The 23,302-nt window shown below is 43.5% G+C and overlaps 1 protein-coding gene across 24 annotated transcripts in view; it reads right to left on the reverse strand.

The window, feature by feature from the left end:
- FNDC3B (fibronectin type III domain containing 3B) overlaps nt 1-23,302 on the reverse strand; it is a 353,923-nt gene that overhangs the window by 64,533 nt on the left and 266,088 nt on the right. For all 24 annotated transcript variants that reach the window (XR_008710578.1, XM_055569054.1, XM_055569058.1 and 21 more), the window contains 4 exons: nt 20,035-20,173; nt 16,937-16,990; nt 2,809-2,933; nt 1,400-1,574 (listed from right to left, as the gene is read on the reverse strand). Coding sequence is in view for 23 of the 24 variants with exons in the window: in XM_055569054.1 (XP_055425029.1) it covers nt 1,400-1,574; nt 2,809-2,933; nt 16,937-16,990; nt 20,035-20,173 (493 nt within the window). In the remaining variant the exon portion in view is untranslated. The remainder of the gene's footprint in view (nt 1-1,399; nt 1,575-2,808; nt 2,934-16,936; nt 16,991-20,034; nt 20,174-23,302) is intronic.

A 23,302-nucleotide genomic window follows, 5' to 3' on the forward strand; every position in this document is an offset into this window, starting at 1 on the left:
ATCTGCTCTCAGAGCACCCCTGATGCACCAAGCTCTCTTCCACGCTCTAGAGGTTTAGCACTACCCAAAAACAAAGTCTTGCCCATCAGAAACTATATGACAGCTGGAGAAAGCAATTAAAAAACTCTGCATACAAATATGAAGCATGTTGTGTGGTGTTAAGTGCTATCAGATGAAAAATAAAGCTGGGTAAGAGAACAGAGTCAGTAATAGAGCTAGGGAGCATTGCTTTCTATAGCTCTCCAGGCTCAGTGAAGCAGTCACATGCGGCTCTTCCAATAAATTAAAATACAATTAAAAATCGAGTTCCGTGGGCTGACAGCCACATCTAAAGTGCTCCACAGCCCTGTGTGACTAGGCTCTATCTTATTACACAGCACAAATTACAGAGCATCTCCATCACCACAGAAAGTGCTCCTGGACGGTGCTGTCGTACAAGGCGGTCAGGGAAGGGCTCTCTAAAGAGGTTAACATGCGAGAAGAGACCTGAAGGAAAGAGGGGAGTGACTCAAAGATATCTGAAGGGGCATGTGAGCCAGAGGGCACAGGAGTCGCTAAGGCGCTGCGGGAGGGCGTGGCTGGTGTGCTCAGTGAGATGACAGTGGCAGAACAAGGTCAGTGATGAAGACCCTGAATTCGGAGGACCTGGAAGTCATTCTGAGAGTACTGGCTTCTCCTCTGGAAGAGGAGGGGAGGCACTGGCATGGGAAGAGTTCTGAGCAGAGCACCGACATGCCGTATTTTATTTAACAGGCTCACTGTGGCTTCATGTGCAGAACAGAGTGTAAGGATGAAAGTAGAGAAAATACTTAAGAGGCTATTCCAACAATCCAGGGGCGAGATGATGGTGGCTGGGAAAGTATAGTAGCTGTGCAGATGCTGAGAAATGATCAGATTTCTGGGTAACTTTAGAAGGGAGATTTACAAGGATTTGCTGACTGATTACATACGCGGTCTGGTGGCTCAGACAGTAAAGAATCTGCCTGCAATGTTGGAGACCTGGGTTCGATCCCCGGGTTGGAAAGATCCCCTGGAGAAGGGAATGGAGACCTACTCTAGTATTCTTGCCTGGAGAAGTCCATGGACAGAGGATCCTGGTGGGCTACAGTCCATGGGGCCAGACATGACTGAACGCCTAATGCAACAACTCAACACATGTATGAGGCTAAGGATGCCCCCCACGGGTTTCTGGCTTCCCCAAAGGAAAGGTCGGGCATGCCATTTACGGATATGGGGAAGACTGTGGGAAGGACAGGGTTCTGCTGGTGGTTGCCCTGGTAGAAATTAAGAATTTGGTTTCCAATTTAGGCAGTGAATCTAATTTCACAGTGTACCCTGTAGCTGTGATAAAACAGACTTTACAGAATGCACACAGAAGCATGACGTGTGCCAGACTTACATTCTCGTCCTCCTGGATTTCCAAGGTGTAGGTGACCACTTCCTCAGGTGAGCAGCCTTCTGGTTTACTCCACTGCAGTGTGACCCATGTGACCCCAGCTCGAACGAGTCTCGGTGCCGAGGGCATCTGAGGAATGTTTCCTAACGTGTAGCACACCACCTCTTGGCTATACCCGCTGGAGAGAAACAGACCCGGTGAGACACATTTAGGAGCATGTGGAGGAGTCGGCATTTCAGAAGCTATCGTGTGACTGGCTTGGGTTGGTAAGTCTGTGGCCTGACAGGTTCAGCGAGCAAAGGCAGGCAAGGATCCTTTGTGTGATGTTCCTTACCACAACTTCAGTGGGCCCCAATCACCCACTCCCTACTTAGTCTACTACTAGAAAAGCATACTGTGTTACAGGAAAATATATTTAAAAATGTATTTCCCCCCACAGGCACCTAGGAGTAAGCACAGCATGACGGTGACAAGCCGTGAGTTCCCCACAGCTTCCAAGGAACTGTCAAATCCATGCGTACAAGGGCAAACAACTGTCTGTTGATAAAATAAATGTTTTACAAATATGTACGCTGCCATTTTCCAAAAGTTTGTGGATGCTTTTGATTCGTTTATAAATTCTGAAGCTGTAGAAGCCTTTATCATTATGACTGTTCAACTAGTGAACTCTAAAAATACAATGGCTATCATGGGTAGGGAGAGAGGGCTGAAAAGCTTGTGATCTTAACAAATTCTTTAGGCTGAATAAAGGGTTGGGACCCATCATGTGCTGAGCCTTTAAGAAGATTTTCAACAAGTAGTGATGAAAGAAAAAGATTTTTCCCTTAATCAACAGTCACCCAGGCAGTGCAATTGAAATACGGTCTTTTCAAGGCACTTTTAATCTATTGATGCTTCACCATAAACCTGTTCTCACCGTTCCCTAGCTGCTTGGAGGCAAGCCGTGAGTCCTACCCAGTCCAGATTCTCTCCAGTCTTGTGAGTATCTGCCTGGGCTTGACAACAATGGATGGCCCAGCAACTCGTTCTTTGTATCAGGAAACACTCAGACATAATTGAAAAAAGCAACTGAACGAGTAGCTTGCTAAAGTGATGAAAGAAAAAGGCACAGCATCTGAAAAATAAAGTCCTCAGAGGATTCCCTTTCAAAATCTGTAGTTACCTTTCCCTTGATTCTCTGAGACCCCTAGTGGGCCTTTCTGCATTACAGCCTGCAAGGCTGCAAAGAGGACACAGTGGCATTTATCACCTCGGAAGGGGCCTTCTAGCCTCTGATTAGGATTCTCTTTTGGAAAATCTCCAGCTGGTGCAGTGTGGAGGCAGCAGGCGACCTTGCCTTTCAGCAACGTGAGAGGAGGACTCAGGGACACCACATAGAGGCTTAAAGGCACGAGGACTGGGAAACGCCATACCTGGTGCCAATGTCATTCCGAGCAGCCAGCCGGAACGTGTACCCCATGGCTGGACACAGCTTTGTCAACTTGCAGTGCTTCTGGCTCCCAAAGAAGCACTGTCTGAAACCACTGTTTCTTTTTCCCTAAAAGAAAACAAGAAACAATGCACATAAAAAAAAAAAAAAAAATAAGAAAATGAAAGAGCATTTTGAATAACTGCTTAATTTTCTAGCTTGGATGAACAAAAACAATAGAAGGAAAGCAGTCTACAATGAAATACCATCCTTAACACATAGGCACTACAGACAATTCTGTTACTGAGACAGGTGGTATACCATACTTGTGGTATTTTCAAAGAGGACTTTGGTCAACAAAATAGAGAAGGCCCTTTTCAGGCACAGGGCAATGCTCAAGGATCACAGTTTCTCAGATCTTCCTCACTTGGTCAAATAGCCCGACCTGGCCCATTATAGTGAGTCTGTGGCCTCACAGGATCACTAGCTTGGGAACTGTACAGTCTTCCCCAGACGGCCCAGCACTCAAGGACTGATCTATGCAGCCCTGCAGGTCACAAATGTTCCTCCCTCCACCATCACCACCCTGGTCTTCTCTCTCTTCTGCTTTGTGGCAGCTCCCAAGCCCACACCTGTACATTCCGGTTGGTGAGCTGCTTGTATGCTCATCCCTAAAGGCTGGGCACATGCCTTTGACTAAATCTTGTCCCCATCTGGTCTCAAAGCAGTGCTTTGGACAATCTGGGAGTTCTATCAAGGCTAGTAGTTGAGCTGAATGTCTGACAAAGACTTGGAACATCAGTTCAATTCATCTATGTGTATTACAACCATTCTTAAGTATTTTATGAGGATGGAAACACATTTTTAATACATTCCTAGCCTTATACAATGCTTCAAATTCCTTAAAGTAAAAAGAAAACACTCCAGTGGGTTCTCTTAATAAATCTAAGAAGAAGGAAAAAAAAAAAAAACAAAACTACTCTGTGCCATGCTCAGAGGCATGGAATACGCATATCAGCAGTTTTATAGAATATTTCATACCCATAATTCACAGTAGTTTATCTATGTTCATGCAAAAGAAAATCACATGCTAATGCTGGATGAATCTCAGCATTTTAATCAGACAGCCAAGCCCAGGACTTTCAGGAATATGTCTGAAGCTCTCTATTATATAAAAAACAAAGAAAGCACATTTTTCTCCTAAGAAAATGTAGGCCTTTCCTTCCTTTAAATAGGCCTCCAAATGCTTACTACTTAAAAAAAAAAAAAAAAAATTCCAAGTGAAGTTTAATTCAAAATAAGCATACAACTAGCTTGAAGTATCACCAGGCTGAACAGATTAAATATCACCACACCACAGTCATCCTCAAACTTTTCCCAGTCTCCCCTCCCAAGCAAGGTGGTACCCTTTCCAAGGAAGAGAGGAGAAGCCCTAACAGTTTTAAAGAGCCAAAGTTCATGTTATCAAGGGTTCAACATGCAGTCAGATACAATGATGAAAAATGGTAGGGGTGGGGTTGGATGAAGGGGGCAGTAAAGCATATGTTTTTCAGCTGCGACTTAGGCAAAGTCACTCTGGCTGGCAAATCATGCCCTTAGGCTTACTTTAACCTTGAGCATTAAGGTTGCTGCAGACAATGTATTCAAAGGAAAGCTGTTTATGCATATATTTGCATAATTACATCCAGTGTCTGATTACACTCTGTGCGCTGCACACCCTGGTATGTTCTGTATCCATTTCAGGCAGTAGCGTGATCCACCTTCTTTCCTCCTCTATTTCTGAGCTCAGAGTAAACAGTGCAAGAAAGGCACATCCTGCCGCCACGGAAGCCTTCCAAACCCCAGGCTGGCTCCCCTTCAATGCCTCGTTTTTCCTATTCTTTGTTTGGTCTCCTTTGCCCATTTCTGGTGCTTAGAACTACAGCCAGTAAATAAAAGTCAGTCTGTTCCTTACCAGGTTGATTTGCTTTAATATGGTGGAAACCAGCCTGTGGTTTAAATGAGAAAAAAAGAGTGGGGAGGCATCAATGATGGGAACTAGACTTTTATTTTAAAGGGCCAGAGCACTGGGGCTCACTAAAGAACTGAGAGAGAGAGCGCCATTCTGTGACCTTTAGGAGGTTTTCCTACATTGCCAACATTAAAAAAAAAAAAATTCTACTTCAGTATGAAGAACAATTACTAGATAAACTCCAGCTTGTTTAGGTAAATCATGCCAAATTTTATACCTTTCCCGATATCCTACTATGTGCATGAAACTCGAGAACACAGAGAATGACCCAGAGTTGGTAGAACTTTAGAATCAAGTTTTAGAAACAGTACTTGTAGAATATGAAGGGGTGAGAGTACAAATGTTTCACAGAGTTAAAAAGGTAAAGCTTACTGGTGAATTTTTAGAAGTTACTGAATATAAAACAAAAGAAAAAGAGGAGAGGAAGTAGGTTAAAATATTTCAAACAAGAGAAGTTCTTGAATAAAATAGAATACTCATGTATGACAAGGAGTTTAATATAAACGGGATACCTGGGAAGAAAGAAAATTATTATTCCCAAGAGTCTCTGCAGTGCAAAGGTAATCTACTGTTAAGAGGTAGGCCAGCGAAAATGGAGAACACTCCAGGCTCTCACATGGGATGGCTCCTGAGTCACCCTAGTCTTCCATGGAAGACTATGCCAGGTTCTCTGATGGCTTTAGGCTTAGGCATCAGAATAAGTACACAGTCAAAGGTACAGGCGATGTGAAGAATCTGTTTGTAAACCAAACATGACCCCAGGTTGCAAACAGCATTTATAAATTAAATATTATCCAGCTCTTCCTGTTGACAGAAATGGATAGGGTTTAAAAAAAAAAAAAAATATATATATATATATATATAATGTTTAGAAGATTAAAAGACTCAGAGAAATGGACAGGAATGATAATGCAATTGTTTATCAGAAATTAAATATGTCCAAGCCACTGTGGCGGAGAAGGCAATGGCACCCCACTCCAGTACTCTTGCCTGGAAAATCACATGGACAGAGGAGCCTGGTAGGCTGCAGTCCATGGGGTCGCGAAGAGTCGGACATGACTGAGCGACTTCACTTTCACTTTTCACTTTCATGCATTGGAGAAGGAAATGGCAACCCACTCCAGAATTCTTGCCTGCAGAATCCCAGGGATGGGGGAGCCTGGTGGGCTGCCGTCTATGGGGTCGCACAGAGTCGGACACGACTAAAGTGACTTAGCAGCAGCAGCAGCAGCAGCAGCAAGCCACTGTGGTTAGTGAAGTTTTACAAACAGTATATCACAACTTCCATATTTGATAGGTAGCATGGCTCCAAATGATTGAGATATTATAATCTATATCATGTTCCCTCTTCTAATAAAATCTAATTTAAAGCACATAGGATTACTGAGACATAACAGCTGTACCTGGAAAGAACAACTTATATTTTAATAAGTTAAAGTTAGCTTCATGCAAACTTTCCTATAAAAACATGGTCCCAATGGAAATGGACAATCTCTCTCCACTGCAGGCCTGCTGTCTTCAATAATCTGGTCAAACATAGGCAGCAGAGACACCCGTGGCTGAGGCATTGCCCTGCTCAGCTACTGCTGCTAGGCCACGTGTGGGGTGTCACACAGAGGGGAGCTCAACAGGCCAAGGAGCCGGCTGCTCTACGAGGGAAAAGCTGAGACATGGATGGCCAGGAGCACCCTGATTCTGCACGTTGGGAGATCACGGATGTGCATCACAGGACCAGTCAGGATCCGAATCTCTTTGAGACGAGCGCTGGAGTGCCTCTTCTCCCAGGAAGGAAAGAGAACTTCACCCAATGAGAGCAGAGGTGACAGGAGGCTGGAAATCCACCCTGGAGGCTGGAAATGCGATCGTTCTGGCACAGATGTAGCCACCACACTACTGACCTCATTGGACATGAAGCCCCAGCGTGTTCTGGACTAGCTCCCTACTGCCAGTGTCCACAAGCCAAAAAGAACAGATTTTCAGGGTTCCCTGACTTGTTTCCATTTCATAATCCTGGGCATGCCCAAATGCTTTTTCCTACCACGCACACTGAAGTTCACTCAAGGACAAGGTTAATCTTTACTAGAATGTGAAGAAATTTTGGAGTACAAACCAACTGTGTGTGAATAGACTTCAAGGTGCTCACTTTAGTGGGGAGTGAGGCATCACAAACCCACACTGCTTCCTTTTACAGTTGAGTTCCTCTTCTCACTCCAATGAGTTTACAGTTCTCGCTAATATGCATCATCCTATACTCAGACCTAGCCTGCAAGGACCCACTCATAGTCCTGGGCCTTGAGACAAATGGAACTGTTTTCCACCCAGGGCGCTTGTCCTCCACTTCTGGTTAAAACTGCTCCCCAGAAAAGCACTCAATTTGCAGGAGGCCCAATCATGTATACGGCATGTATCAGATTGGTCTTTCCACAGTCCCAAGCTCCTGTTTGGCCTCCATCACCTCTTGTTACCAATGAACAGAAATACTTGGCATAGAATCTATATTCTAGACTCCACTGATCAGCTTAAGCTCCAGCCCCTCGAGGAGGCCTGGTCCCTGATGCCACTGAACTCAATTTACCAGAGTTCACCGGACCTAGTCTGGACATCTCATTGATCTGATCCTTGGTGAACAAGGGGCTCTTTTCAGTTCTCGATTCACACAGTACGGGGCGGCAGGCGGTGGGGTGGGGTGGTGTGCGGATTATCTTGGAGGGCAGGGCCCAGCCATCCCACACTCAGAAAGCTCCACTCTGCTCATGTCTGTCCCACTCCATCCTCATTTTCACTTCCTTGGTAGAAGGGTCACACATTTGGTTACCAGTCCTAATAAAAATCAGAGTCCAGATGTTCTTTTAGGTCCTATAAAGTTCCCACTGCATTCTGAAGAGTGCCAGCTTTCTGCCAGACTGTGAAAGGACCCGATCTCAGACCAGCAGGGGTGAGAGAAGGCAGTGTGGGGGCGTGTGAGACGCAACTCCTGTGGCTCCACAGCAGACAGTGAGTCACCCTTGGAAGCAGTTTTCAAGATGAGTTAATATAAACTTTAGGGACAAAGATATCCTGAAATATTATTTCACTCTTTAAGATGAAATCTAGGGGTAAATTGTAAATAAAAGATTTAAAATGTTTTAAGTAATATATTCTCTATATTCTCACTTTATTTTCTGCCCTTTTACTATCTACTTAAGTATTTTTCTTTTTAATTAACAATTTAAAATTAGCTGTTAAATAAGATGATAAACAGATTAGTTTCTATGTTTATAAACTCCCTCAAAAAAGGAGGGGGAGGGAACACTTTGCTGATCTCCTGTGAGTCATCTGAAGTAGGCCGACTCACGAAGTGCGACAGTAAGGCAGAGACACTAATTGGCAGGGATGCGGTTTTCCTCGTGGGTTCCTCCTCATCACTGAGGGAGCAGGCATTGACCTCTCCCATCTTTTTAGTGAGAAAAGCCGGGTTTGTGCACCACTGAGTCACACCCCGTCGGGCCAGGGGTCTGAGTCCCATCCCATTGCTGCATTTCTGGGGCACATCTGTCTGCCTTCTTCTCTTCCCAGAACACTCAGAAGAGAGCAGGGGCAGGAAAAGAGTTATGCTGTCCTTTCTAAGTCCACACCCTTTTAGGGCATAGTACCTAAAATACCAGCTTCCCTGGCGGCTCAGCGGTAAAGAATCTACCTGCAATGCAAGAGATTTGATCCCTGGTTCTGGAAGATCCCCTGGAGAAGGGCATGGCAACCCACTCCAGTATTCTTGCCTAGAGAATCCCCATGGACAGAGGAGCCTGGCAGGCTATCGTCCATGGGTTTGCAAAGCATCGGACATGACTGAAGCGACTGAGCACGCGCCTAAAACACTATGTGCTACACAAAGATAAAGGGGAAAAGATCAACAGATTAGGAGAGTCAGGAGAACCTGTCACGTAGTGATGATTCTAAACATGTCCAAACATCCCTTGATTCCCCAACAGAGAGGAGCAAAGCTTATGGCCCTTGAACATGGGTGGGCTTGTGACTCTCTTGTCATGACAGATGGAGTGGATATGAAGCTGTTGTGACTACCAAGGACAGGCCTGAAAAGGCGATGACGTTTCTGTCTTTTTACCAGAACATTCACTTTTGCAGTGCTGAGTCCCCTGAAGCTGCTGTGCTGTGAGAGAGCCTGAGACAAAGCCCACCTAAGCCAGCAGTGACCACCGGACTTGTGAATGAGGATCCCGCCAGAAGGTTCCAACCCCAGCCAACAAGCCCTCCCCAGCTGAAGCTCCAGAAACTGGAATGCAGAGGAGCTAATTCTCCAGTGCCTTGTCCAAATTCCCAACCCTGAATCCATGAGAAAAGAAAAGAGACTGGTTTAACGCACTGAGTTTTGAGGTAATTTGTTATGCAGTATTACACTTATCTATTTTGATGTCCATATATGTTTATAATATGAAGTTTTCTATAAACTTATAAATTCCTCCTGCACTATAAATATAAATAGCCAGGAAGTAAGAGAGCAGAAGCGAGTGTGCTTGTATACAGTCAATGTTCAACATCTGTCTGCATAAAGGACCCTCAAAGCCATCCAACAAAGTAAGGCTTCTTTGAATAGATTTTTAAAGTTGTTTCTGTAGAACCGAAAAAATGTAACAAGATTCCTAGATAATAAAGATCACCCAAAAGTGTTAATCAATGGCAATGCAGTCACTTCATCTTACAGTAACATTTTAAAGAATTAAAAATTTTAATAATGCTATCTCCAGAGTTAAAGAAAACCCTGGGGAATATTTTTATATTTATTTATTTATTTTATATTTAAATACAGATATGCAGAAGTCTTTGGGACACAGTTTAGGTATGGCATAGCCTAAAGCCTCAAGAGTGAGCAAAGTAAATAATCTATCAAAGGACATCCACATGGCAATCACATCTCTACCTGTTTGATATGTTTACAACACACAATGGAAAAAAGCTCCAGTGAAGAAATCAATTTACAGATATGTCCGCCTATCTGAAAAGTTGTACCTAAGTATATAAAAAGTATTTGATTTTTAACATACAACTAATTGTTAAAATCTGTCTAAGTGTAGGTGTTAATTTGTAAAACTATGTAACTGGAAACAGATAAAAGTAGCTTTTCCAAATCTGTTTTCCTTCTTTATTAACTTAGTATCTTTATAAAGCGGCTCTTGGTACTTGTGAAGAGGAATCCTTAAAATGGGTTCCCTGCTAAGGAACTTAACACAGCCATAACCAATTCTATTCATACAACTTACATATACTCCAACTATTTCAAGCCACAATATTTTTCCTGCCAGGAGTAGTTCTGTAGACCATGGGGAATGTGGTTGCTCTGGCTAACGTTTCCAGTTCCCCTGGAGTGTACTAACAATCTTGGAAGCTGGTGTTTCTAACACTGGTACTCAAGTATTGACATATATACATTACCATGTGTAACACAGCTAGCTAGTGGGGAGCCTGGTGCTCTGTGATGACTAGAGGTGTGGGATGGGGTGGGAGGGAGGCTCAGGAAGGAGGGGTTTTATGTGTGTGTGTTTATATATATATATGTGTGTGTGTGTGTGTGTGTGTGTGTGCATACTTATAGCTGATTCATGCTGTTGTATGGAAGAAACCAACACAACATTGTAAAGCAATTATCCTCCAAGTAAAAATAAAGATTAAAAAAAAAAAAAAAAGATAAACTTGGCTGACATTTTCAATTGCCTTCAAATTAATAGGTTGGAAATGATCCTTCCTGTTCCTCTTCCTGGCACAAGAAAATGAGAATGGCCAACAAGTGTGCTAGAATCCATGGTGAACCAGCAACCGTTATGTGACTTGTACTCCTCCTGATGTTTTCTTGATCTATTGACCTCCTTCTCTTACAGGTAACATGCATGTGGTTTTCAGGCGCCATGTGCTCATGGCCCATGGCTGTTGGATCCAGACATGGGCTGAGTGATTCTGGGCTGGGTACTCTTTGTAACAGCATAGTTCAATCTGTCAGAAACATCAATGATAAATCAAATAAAAAATTAGGCTGCACTGGCCAACTGAACTACTGCCAGGCTCAAAGATTTAGTCTGCTAGTACATCTATATTTAGAAGTTGTTCCAGTGCTGGCAGACCCTAGGCAACATCAAAGATAAATGTTGGCTTGAGAAATCAAAGCTCGTAAGTGTTTAGCATAACCATATATAAGAAGGGCTTCAGAACAGGGAGGTGGGTGGATTCCAAAGTTCTTTATGCCAAACCTCACTCTCCCCTCAGTGATGCCTCTTTCACTTCACTGACCACTCTGGCACAGAGGAAATTTTCAAAGGTAAGAAAAGTGGGGAGTTTGTGGCTGCATGATACCAAACAAATACTGCAGGCATTTTATTCCCTGGCACACTAGTTTTTTATATTAGTGGGAGGGTCTTGACTTCCTAAAACAGCCAAGGATGATCCTCTGGTTCAAAACCAATAAATGCAATGTTCCTGTATAGCCAAATGTGGAGGTTCGCCAGATGTTGAGTGCTCTGATAAGATCGATGTGTTGGGACTGTCCCAAAGAGAAAGGAAAGGAGAAGCGAGTGGGTGATTTTAGAATAGGCTGCCTATTCAAGGGACGAACCTAGGGATGGCTGGCTTCAGTTTACCACCTAACCAAGGCCCAGGTGGCCATCCTGTAGTTGGAAACTAACAAACAGAACAAATGAGCTGATGACTTAGGCGCTGAGGACACAGGTGATACAGCCTCAGCTGGAAGTTCTCCAGAGTCTGCTGCCCTAACACGTAACTCCCTCCTTTACACATGCAACACCTGGTAAGAAGCATGGAGAATCTGCTTCTGGTGTGCAGTCGTCTGAGGGAATGAGAGAGCTCCTTTTAACTCAGCTCTGCCTTTGATACCTACGGGCCTCTCCGAATTGCTAAATCCTTCCTTGCCTTGTTTCCTTCCATAGAAGCTGCAGTGAAGGAAGCTATTCCCCTGGCTCTCAGAAACTACCCTTGGATGTGGCAGTGAAGACTTGTGATGTGGCAAAACACTGTCTCTCTGCCAGCTCACTAATCTGGCTCTTATGTAAAAGATGCTTTCTGATGGACAAATGATAAAGGACTTACTCATTCTCACTCTCGAGAATGAACAGAAGAGCTCATGGGCCTGGGCGAGTGGCACCCCCCCCTGATTTTTGGCCAGGCATTGGTGATGGACTGGGGAGTGGACACTGGCCTTCCTGGTGTTCTCCACTGGAGCAGCAGGCTATGCGGCCGCGGGCAGCAGGGCTCCCAGAGACAGTGGTACTCGTGGCAAGGCTCTCTTTATCCATTCTGTAAGTCACTCTGCTTGTCAATGCTATGGTTCCTCCTGGAAAGGCTATTGTCTAACCAGAAACACCATGTGCAAATTCACTTATGGCAAGAAGCCTTTTGAAAGATTACTAATATTAACACCTAAGTGAAACAGGTGCCTAAGAATTGATGCTTTTGAACTGCGGTATTGCAGAAGACTCTTCAGAGTCCCTTGGACAGCAAGGAGATCAAACCATTCAATCCTAAAGGAAGCCAACCCTGAATATTCACTGGAAGGGCTGATGACTGAAGCTGAAGCTCCAATACTTTGGCCACTTGATGTGAAGAACTGACTCATTGGAAAAGACCCCGATGCTGGGAAAGATTGAGGGCAGGAGAAGCGGGTGACAGAGGATGAGATAACTGGATGGCATCACCAACTCAATGGACACAAGTCTGAGCAAACTCCAGGAGATAGTGAAGGACAGCGAAGCTTGGCGTGCTACAGTTCATGGGATCACAAGGAGTCGGACATGACTTAGCAACTGAACAACAAGTTAAATAGGAATCTGATTAATAAATCAGAAACCAAGCACCTCCTTATGAGGCCAGCTCAGTACCTAAATGATACGATGCATGGCTGGGGCCTGTGGCCTGCTCTGGGTTTCTGCAATGGGGCTGCTGAGCCCAGCCTGGCTGCTTTGTGGGTTCCCAGGGGCTTCTGGGCTCTACCTGCTGCTGGCCTTTTCTGTTTGATTTCAAAGTATCCCTTGATTTCTGCAGTATTTATTTCATTCGTGGTCTACTGTTTGACAGCTGTGTTCACTCAGTAGTCACTGGGAAACCCAGATATGACATTCCTGTTCGGATGAGCTGAGTCACATGGGAGGGAGAGATTCTTGAGAACACCACTAGTCACATTCCCACAAAGCTATTTTTCTAGTTCTCTCGAATATTCCTAACATATCATGTCTGGAAGCAAAGCTAATGGCAAATTAACATCTATATATAGCATTGACATCCGTTTTTGTTTAGTTCAAACCAGAGCCATTAACCTCAGGGCTCCTGTTTAAATTTTTGACAGAAAAATGTTGTATTTCTTTCACACAATCCTTCTATAACTGTTGACTTTTCCTATCCCAGATCTGAATGTTAATGTGCTTAGGTGACATGAGATAATCATTACACAGAATCTGTCACTGCCCAAGTTATCTCATTCAATCTTAACCTACTTGTGAGATGACAGACACATTTTCAAATGGAGAAGCTGAGACCCGAGGGGTTAAATTATTTGTTTGACTAGCTTGAGACAAAGCAGAAACAGTCCAGTTCTCCTTGGGTGAACGCCACACCACTGAACACATCAACGTGAATCCATGCCACGTATTCACAAGATCTTAGGAGACGTGCGTGTGCACTGAGGAACTAGCTGCTAACAGCAACAGTTAGCATGTCTGTAAAGCAGAAGTTAAAACAACATCTAAGAGCAGAACTCACACTAGAGCTCGTCTGAGTCATTCCAACAAAGGAAACGTGGCCAAGAAAGGCTACACCTTTCCAAGTTATGAAAACGGATCTATTTCAGGGAAAAATTGAAACCAATGGCTGTGACCGAAAAGCCAGTGACACCTGTGTGTTCCATTTTCAGCTGCTTATTACTATCTCATAGTTACAGTTACTTCCTGTGTTGATGGAAAAATTAAGAGGGTGTCTAGGCACAATTATTAATGGAGAGAAGCAGGCGTGCAACACCCTCTTGCAGAACCATTAGTGAGTAAACTCCAGGTGAATTCTTCGAGCAGTGATGTGCCATTACTGACAATGAACTTAGGAGAGAGGACACGTCAGTCCCCACCTCCCCCCCCTGCCCCCCCGTGCTTCATGGTTCTGTTTTCTGTTCCCCAGTTAGGGTCACACCTGTCTTCAGAGACCAGCAGGCGGCAAGCTACTGATTGAGGTGGCTTTCCCCAAGGTCAACTCAGCACAGCATTCCCAGGGGTGGCACCCAGTGGCCTCTCTGCTACTGCTCTTTCATTCATGAAGGTCTTTTTCTAGAACCTGAAAGCAGTACTTGAAGCCCTGTACTCTTAGTTTGCTAACACCTTCAGAATTTTACCCTGATTATTTTACTGGAATCGTGATTAAAAACTGAGTCAAAGAATAAAGTATTCTGGGAACTTTAGCCAGTGCTGATATGATAAAAATATGGGGACACCCAGACATCCATGGTGGCATGTATGTGGATGGGGTCACCTCACCCAAGCTGGGATTTTCAGACCAGGTGCTCCAGCAGGAAATGGGCAGGTGTGACTCCTGAACACAAGTTTCTTCGAGACTGAAGGACACCTGCTTGCCCTCAGGTGGGGATCTGCTCCTCTGCACACCCTACCTCCTTCCTGCCCATTAAGCTTGTTTCTACAGCCCCCTGGGTGCCAGAGAGGCCAGGGGTGTGTGGCTGGAAGAGGCGAACTCTGGCTCTGGAGAGGGCTGGGTGTGGGGGGAGTGACTCCAGCCTAAGGCTGCTCTGTTCTCCTGCCCTGATGCACCCCCCCACCAACCGCTGCAGTCTGGAAGGAGACCTGGTAGCAGCTGCACTTGGCTCAGAAACCACCAGCAGAAGCTTTCGGAGGGAGAGTCAGAGCCTTGTGCACTCACACTTCCTGCAGGTGAGATGGTGTGCTATGTGTACACATTTGATTTTCTTCCTTGAAGAATTATTAAGCCACAGGTCATAAAAGGATTCCTGTGATGACCTATAGTCAATTAGCCTGAAATCTCCAGGAAAGCTCATCAGAGCTAACACTAGTAGAAATTCAAAGGTGGGAGGGTATATAAAGAGGAAATGGAAAGAGCTAGGAGGGAAGTGAGTACAGGATGGAGGGAGAGCAAGGAGGGAAAAGGTGGGAGAAGGCCCCAAATAAACAACTTCACACTTTGTAGTCACTAGTTGAGAGTGGGTCCTATTGATTATAAATGGTCATTAGACAGAGCTTCTCCATTTCATCTGAGGCTGTAGTATGTTCCTCCCAGAATCGTGCCAGGACACTTGCAATTCAAATTTGAAGGGAAGATGGCCAACGACTGAGTCACCATTACCATTTCCTGTAGCACCTGAGTTTTCCTTGGAGGTTTCCCATTCAAGCACTCCACTTCTCTGACCTTACTTAACTTATGAAGCCATGGTCCAAGGCAGAGAAGAGGAAAAACACAGGCGCACTCCACCCCCCCTCCCCCCCGCCCCCCCCCCCCCCACACACAGTGCTGTGCTTTGAGAAGCCATGTGAGAGGAAAAAAGCCTCCTCTTTCCCGAACCTCTATCTCCATGTAAAACCTCAACCACCAGGGCCATAGGGGATGGTTTCACCTTCCAATCAAGCCGCCTTAAAACGAAATCCATCTAATCTGTAAAATATACCAGTTAAGCCTGAGATTTCACCAATCTGTACATAGGAGCCATTCACAAGGATCCTAGAAACAATAGATCATTGTCTTTGGTAACTTGGAACTCTAGCTGTTCAGACGCAACCCAGATGGGAAAATATGCTTCTGCAAAAAGTGATAAAGAGCCCCCTCTCCACATCAAGATTTCATCATGAGTATTTCACCCGTTTTCATTTAACATTGGGTTAAAATATTTTTTTCTACTCTCGACAGGTTGACTTTTTGCCTAAGCTTGTGTGCTGAATTTTTCAGTGCCTTTAAATTTAAGTCACAAAGACTAGTTAACTTGGATGGCACCCCAAATCCCACATTTCCTGTATTTCAAATCCTTAGTCCATTTGCTCTACCACAGAAAGAGAATAAAACATGGGTAAATGAATGAACAGAATTAAGATTTAAAGGAATAGTATTGTTGCTTTTTAGGAAGAGAAGATTTCTGCATCCAGAGTTTCCAGCCTGAGAGTCTGTGCAGTGTGAGTGAGGCTAGAAAGGCACTGGGTCACTATTCAGCAGAGAGCAGCCTTGACTGTAAGAAGACTTCACCATGGATACTATACAAGGTCTCTGGTGAGACAGACACCAAAGGTGACACTGTTCTAGGATGGTCTAGCCGGTAGGGTAAACGCACGTGGGTAGGCGAGACCTTCAGTGCAGCCCACCCTCCATGCCCCACTCCCAGACAGTATTCAACAGGGCAGAGTTAGCACACAGCACTGAAAGCAAAGACACAAACCAGGCTTCTCAGGCCACAGTGTGGTCTACCTGATGGAAACCATTGATTCAGGCTGGCCCTTGGCAGTCAAAATAACAAAGAAGTCAGTTCCAAATACTCATTAAAGTGAAGCGAAAGTCGCTCAGTCATGTCCACCTCTTTGCGACCCCATGGAATTCTCCAGGCCAGAATACTGGAGTGGGTAGCCTTTCCCTTCTGCAGCAGATCTTCCCAACCCAGGGATTGAATCCAGGTCTCCCCCATTGCAGGTGGGTTCTTTACCAGCTGAGCCACAAGGGAAGCCACATGGGTAGCCTATCCTTTCTCCAGCAGATCTTCCTGACCCAGGAATCAAACTGGGGTCTCCTGCATTACAGGTAGATTCTTTACCACCTGAGCTATCAGAGAAGCCCTTAAAATACTCATTAATGTCTGGCCAGATAGTAAGGCCTTCAGAGCAGTTAGACCCTGTCTTTTCTTTCTGTGACATTTCTTGCAAATAAGCCAAGTAAATATATTTTAATGCACAATTCACTATATTTCAGTCATTTTCATTTTCCACAGTCAACAACTATTGGTCTAAATTTTTCTCTCCTTACATTATTTTTTCCATGTGTTTAGCATATCTTCAAAAAAGAATAAAATGGCATTTGTTCAGCTGTTTCATTTTTGAAAGGTGTTTTAGATGGATGAACATGAAAATATGATTACCTCATCCCACTCTAAAAGGTAGTTGGTGATTTTTGAACCATTGTCAATTGGTGCCTAAAAAAAAAGAAAAAAAGAGATTACAGAAAACTGTTTACAGACAAAAGTTTTGAGCTCTCCACCTTGGTTCAAATCCACTGTCTGTGCTAGTCCTAGGCTCTCCCCATAGCGCAACAACCCTCTGTATTGCCTCCATTTCCTTGGTCAAACATTTCCACAAACCAATTTTAACACAAGTCAACCAGTAGGGAGAGCCCTCACTATTAATAAATCATACCCCACAAACAGCTGAGCCTGCCTTCCCCACCACCCCTACCTCCACACCCACACGGTACCCTAGTTCCTTTGCGGATAAAACTTTTAAGAGGACCTTAAAAGTTCAAGGGTACAGGGAGAAAAATGCAGAGAAACAGGTACGACACGTGGGAGTCTGATAGGGTAAAGCTGACCCACCTATGTTTAAGAGTTCAGAGTCTATATTTTTGTAACTTTCCCCATACAGTTTTTGTTTGTTTTAAAGAGGTTAAGATTAGAAAGACTTCTGTGGCATTAAGATTGGCATTAAGAAAACCTGGGATCTCCTGGAGAGATTACTAGAGGCAATTAGCCCTTAGCACATTAGCCAAAAGAAGTTTCATCATTTGCTTTCCTCCTAAAAGCACAATACTGAGATCTCCCTCACTGAGAAAACAGGCTTTGGACAATGGGAAGAGGAGTAAAAGACTCTGGAGAAAAGACAGCTTTGTAAGGTCAGACCTGCCCACAGAGGGGGCTATACTGGGGTCCCTCATAGGACTAGTAAGACCACGTCTGCACGCACAAATACACCTGCACCTGGATTTTCCCAGGACAAGAGCCAGGGCTCCACAGACTGTGGTGAGCTGCCCCCAGCAAAAGGCAGCCGAGTCACCAGAACTACCCGAAGCCCAGCGTGGCTGGCTGTCACAGGTGGTCTAACATAAGTGGCTCAGTATCAGTGCTTAGTTTCTTTTTCCAAGAATGCATGGGTGTTTTGAAGGACTGGGGGAATATATGTAAATCCCTTACTAAACTGTCCTAGTCTTATACAGGAAGCACCCAAAAAACAATAGCTGTTGCTTCATTGTTCTTAATAATAAAACATCCAAGGCTCAGTAAATACGAGTTAATTAACAAACTCTTATCCCTCGCCTCTCCTTCCCTCTTTTCCTTCTTTCTTCTGAGTCCTAAAATCTGGGAGTTCCAGATTTTTTACTCTCACTCACTCACTCCAATTACAAATGAGTGTTGTATATTCTACTAAACTGTAATTTCAGGCTTTTGTGGGCTCAATTTGGGAGAAAACATAGGGATGTATTTAAAGTGTAAATAACGTACAAAATCAAAGCTTTAGCTGAGAACCCATTTCTCAGGTAAGGACTACATTTATGATGCTCATACATTCCTCTGTGATGCTCTGCCCCACCACTGAGTCTCCGATTCCTTGAGGGTGGGGACACAGACTCAGTATTTGTGCAGCCCTATGTCCTGGTGCTAACAAAGTGACATTAGAGGACCCCGAGCTCTCAGTGTCCCGGTGGCTTCAAGGACAGGTGGGCAGCCAGCACATGGTCCACCTGTCCTTGCATCCCCAGCTGGAGCTCCCAGCTGGAGTCCCTGGAGAACAGCAAACCTGTTCTAAGGACAAGAAACCTGAACTGAATCCAGAACTTTCAACTTTGCACATAACTGAATGGAACAAAAATATGCTTCTGATTTACAACTAAATAAAGGGAGAAAGAAAATGTGAAACATTTTCCTCCTAGTAAAAAACCTTTTTATTGAAGTTGCTGGTCTGCCTGAGACCTGAATTACATCCAGGTTTTAAGCAGAATGTATGTATCAGTGATTCCCAACTTAAGGTTTGTAAGACCCCACAGTCCCTCTGGGAATCTTAAAGAAAATTATCTTATATTCTCCAAACAAAATGGATTTTGATTCTTTCCTTAAGATGTATTTACATATGTATATGTGTAAATAATGAACACATTTTAAAGGGGATGTGTATGCTTCAAGAACTTAAACAGTGATGATCAGTTGGGTGTTAAAACTGAAAAGGTGGGGAATCACTGACCTGGACTATCCCTGGAAGCCAGGAAGGAAAATAAAATAGTTCAGATTCTACAACTTTGCCTTTGTCCAAATAATATGCTCAATGTTGACCACTGGCTACCAGAGGGGTCTATGGAAGTCCATGCTCTGTTGCTAACGAGTACGCTCAACTGTTTTTAACAGCTCCCAGGATAAACTGGATCCTCTGGTCTAAGAACAAAAGGACAATGTATTTCTTCACCAATAACGCATCTCCCTAGTCATCCTATTTGCACATTCGTGTTCTTTCCCAGTACTATGTCTTTATTATCTCGACTTCTATTAATTTTACATTTTGAACTATATTTTAAAGTATAAGTAAGTACATAGAAATAATCGCTATAGAGATTGATACCAGTCTATTTTCTTACAAATACACAACTATGACTGGTAAGTTAATAATACACTTTAAGGGGCTCTCTTTCTCAAGAGTTATTGGTAGCCCAAAAGTTGTATTTCATGAAAACTACTACATAATTCAGATGTTAAAAAATAATTAGTAATCCTAACTGATCTAAGGTCTAACTGGCAAAAATTTAATGAAACCTTAATGTAGTTTAGAACACTAAACATTCTAGGCAGATTTAAGTATTAGACATTTCAGAGTCACCACTGAAAGAAGCCAATAGACCATAAATCTACTTTAGCTCTAAATCTTTCTTCACAAAACTTTTTATTCAAGTCTTCAAATGTCTGTTGAATTAAACTATTAGAAAGTGATGACATTTAGGTATTTTAAGTATTTTTACCACTTGTAAAGAATTGCTCATGACCCTAAGAGACACCCCTGCAAAGAAAGCTAAAACTTGATTTCACAGTTCTCTCTCTCATTCTTTTGCCCAATTTTTACAGAGATGGTAACTTTTGATATTAAAATAATTTGTTTCACAGTCGAAATGCAGAAAATGCCAACACCAAAGTGGAATATTGCTAAATAAATGTTTCAAACAGCCACACACTTCAGAATATTCTCGACACGCTGCGTTACCCACCTTCCACTGCAAGGTTAGTGAACTTTTGCTCCTATGTGCCAGCTTAGGTGGGAAGGGACACTCAGGTGCACAGCTGTGGGTGGTGAAGCTAACCGGCTCAGAGCAGGAACCCTTTACGGAATTGTACATAGCGTATACCCTGAAAACGGAAACACACACACAGTCAGTGGCAGAGGCCTATCACACCAGACTGGGGTGTTAATCTCAGCTTTGCCCCAGGGTTTCCCTACAGGAACAGATTTGTGGAATACACACTGTGACCCTTATTTGCTAGTCTTGTTCTGACCTAACATGGTCACCATTTTCAGGGGAAAATAATTCCAGCAGGCCACATGCCTCAGTGCATTCTCTCCTCCCTCTAGTTTTCAGAACCACACAGCCTCCTTTAAGACAGGCAGAGTCTACAGACCCGAAAAGAATATGCTAAATAAGCACATATCCTTATTCCCCGAAATGGTCTCCAAATATATATTCTAAAATCCATCAAGCCCTCTCTGGTTGACTTTCTCTGGAATAAGGCTAGAGGCGCAGTTAAGGGTTGGGTGGAAGGAAACAAGAAATGGTGGGGAGAGTCCACAACCCGAGAGAGAGAGGTGGAAATACAAACAATAAGGTAGATACCATCTTTGAACTGTTTATCATCTTGCAGATATTTCAATAGAAATATGGACATTTCACACAGAAACAGGCTTGCTACTGCCAAGTGCATCTTTCTTTAATCCAATAACAACATTGTTCAGGTACAGTTTATCCATGTGAACATCTAACTCTTACACCTGGAGTCAAGATTAAAAATGTGCACTCTGAACATTAAAATGCCTGGCTCAACACTCAACATATGGACCTGGTTTCTCAGAGAAGCTGTGAAGAAAAAGCATGTAACACACTATTATAAAACGACACTCCTTGCAAATAGCGTAAAATAGGATTATGCTGACTTTTATCATCTTCCTTTCTACTTTCCTTTTTTTAAAAAAATATTGGGGATTAAAAAAAAAAAAGCTTGAAAACATACTCTTTCAAAAAGACAACAAAGAAACCTGTGCTGCCAAAAAAGATGTATGAATTAAGCTGTTCAGAATTGGTAAATACATCAAGCCCTTAGTTCTTAACAATTCTTTGTGAGGTGCCATTAAAGACAGAAGAACACTCAGACTGGAGAAGTGAAGTAAACTTCCCAAAGCTACACAGCTGGAAAGTTGGATCAACTGTACTCAGTCATGGAGATCTAACTGCTATCCTGTATTCCCCAATGTCCTGACTCATCCTGCAATTATGTTTTTCTAAACACCCACAATCCACTTCCCCTCACTCTGCTCAATGAATAAACAACAGCTAAAGATAACATTATGGAAAATAGGAGCTACCTAGGTATATGATTTTTAAAATCCTTTCTCCTCAAAGTTCACCACAAAAATTTTACAAAGGCCATACAAGTCAAAAGTACTAACAGACATGCCTCCCTTACATTCTAAAAGGCAAAACACATATTTACTGGCTATTTGACTTGTTTGCCTTAGGGGAGCATACCATGACACGTGATCCAAACAAAAGATGCTTTATCATTAGGTTCACCCAACCTGATGAAAGAAATGCTCCTTTTTGCATTCTCTGTAAATAAGCAAATGATAATAGAAAATGGAATGGCAGATTTGGCAGGATCATTTCCGTGCATCAGGACAGGCTTGTTGGGAGTAAGTTGCTTAAAATGAATCACAGAATGTTCCAGACATGGGCAGGGTTCCAGCTTGAACTTTAATAGATCAGTTGAATTCTCCCGCTGATCACTCATGGGTTTTATTTGGCCCAAAATATGTGTTGGGGGAGGGAAGAAAGATAGTGTTAAAATATTACCTCCACCTGTGAATTAAAGGACATTGGCAACGACCACCAGAAAAGAGACAAGCAGACATCACGCACTCCTAAGGAGAGATCATGCCACTATCTACAAAATCCCTGCCAGAAGAACGGACCCTGTATCTGTTTAAGCCTCTTCACTGCTTTATAGGAAATGTGGAGAGAACACCATTAAGCAACACTACAGGGATGCAATCAGCCTAATTCACAATGTGGAAAATTCTACAGACAGAATTTTATTTATTATTTCAACAAATAATTGCAAGAAGAGAAAAAAGGATGGAGGGAAAACCTATAGCTTAAGAGAAATTTAAGAGCTATCAGCCAAACATAATATGCAGACCATGTCTGAATTCCAATTACAACAAACTGAAGAAACAAAACCTTCATTTTTAGGACAGTTGAGGAAATGGGAACAGTCTCTGGACTTTAAAGACATTAAGGAATTTACAATTTTTGTTTATGTTGGATGGGCATAGGGTGTGTGATGATGGTAATGTGGTTCACAGGTGAAATAGTATGTCTGGACTTTACTTCAAAATAACTGTTGGGGGAGCGGGCTAGTGAAGGCACCAAGGAAATAGAAAGTTGGGTGGTGGGCTTATGAGAGTTCATTAGTTCACTTTGACTACTGAAATCTTCAGAAATAAAAAGCCAAAAATTAAGCCAATGTTGGAAAAAATGGAGATCTCATTTTAAAAAGTGAATCTCTGGCTTCTCTTGAAAAGTGTAAGTTGTAACAACACTGAGCTGCAGAGCTGAATGACAGACACTGAATTATTTTGATGATTTATTTACGGCTGCGGTGGGTCTGGGTTGCTGTGCACGGGCTTTCTCTAGCTGCAGCAAGTGGGAGCTACTCTCCAGTTGTGGTACACCAGCTTCTCATTGGGGTTGCTTCTTCTGTTGCTGAACACAGGCTGTAGGGTGCCTGGGTTTCAGTGGCTGTGGTACGTAAACTCCATGTTGCAATTCAAGGGCTCCAGAACACAGGCTCAGGAGCTGTGGCGCAAGGGCTTATTGCCCTGCAGCATGTGGGACCTTCCCAGACCAAGGACCAAACCCATGTCCCCTGCAATGGCAGGCAGATTCTTAACCACTGGACCAAAGTCCAAAATGATAAAAATTAAATGAAATTGAGAGCAGCTCCTCTATAGATGGGGCAGGCGCTGTCCGGTTCAGAGTCCCTATCACTCCCTACTGTCTACCTGGCACTGAGATGGCTTTTTAGCTGCCTTTTACCCAATCCTCTTTACCCACTTTCATTACCAGAAGATATCTCATGCTGTGGTCAGTAGGCATTTGCTTATGAGTTCAGACTGTACTCGGGGAGACCAAGTCCTAAACATCCACAAACACATTCAGCACCAGAACTCCACGTGGGTAACAGGGCAGGGGAAAGGAGGGAGGG

This window comes from Bubalus kerabau, chromosome 2 (assembly GCF_029407905.1).
Source record: "Bubalus kerabau isolate K-KA32 ecotype Philippines breed swamp buffalo chromosome 2, PCC_UOA_SB_1v2, whole genome shotgun sequence".
Taxonomy (NCBI): domain Eukaryota; kingdom Metazoa; phylum Chordata; class Mammalia; order Artiodactyla; family Bovidae; genus Bubalus; species Bubalus kerabau.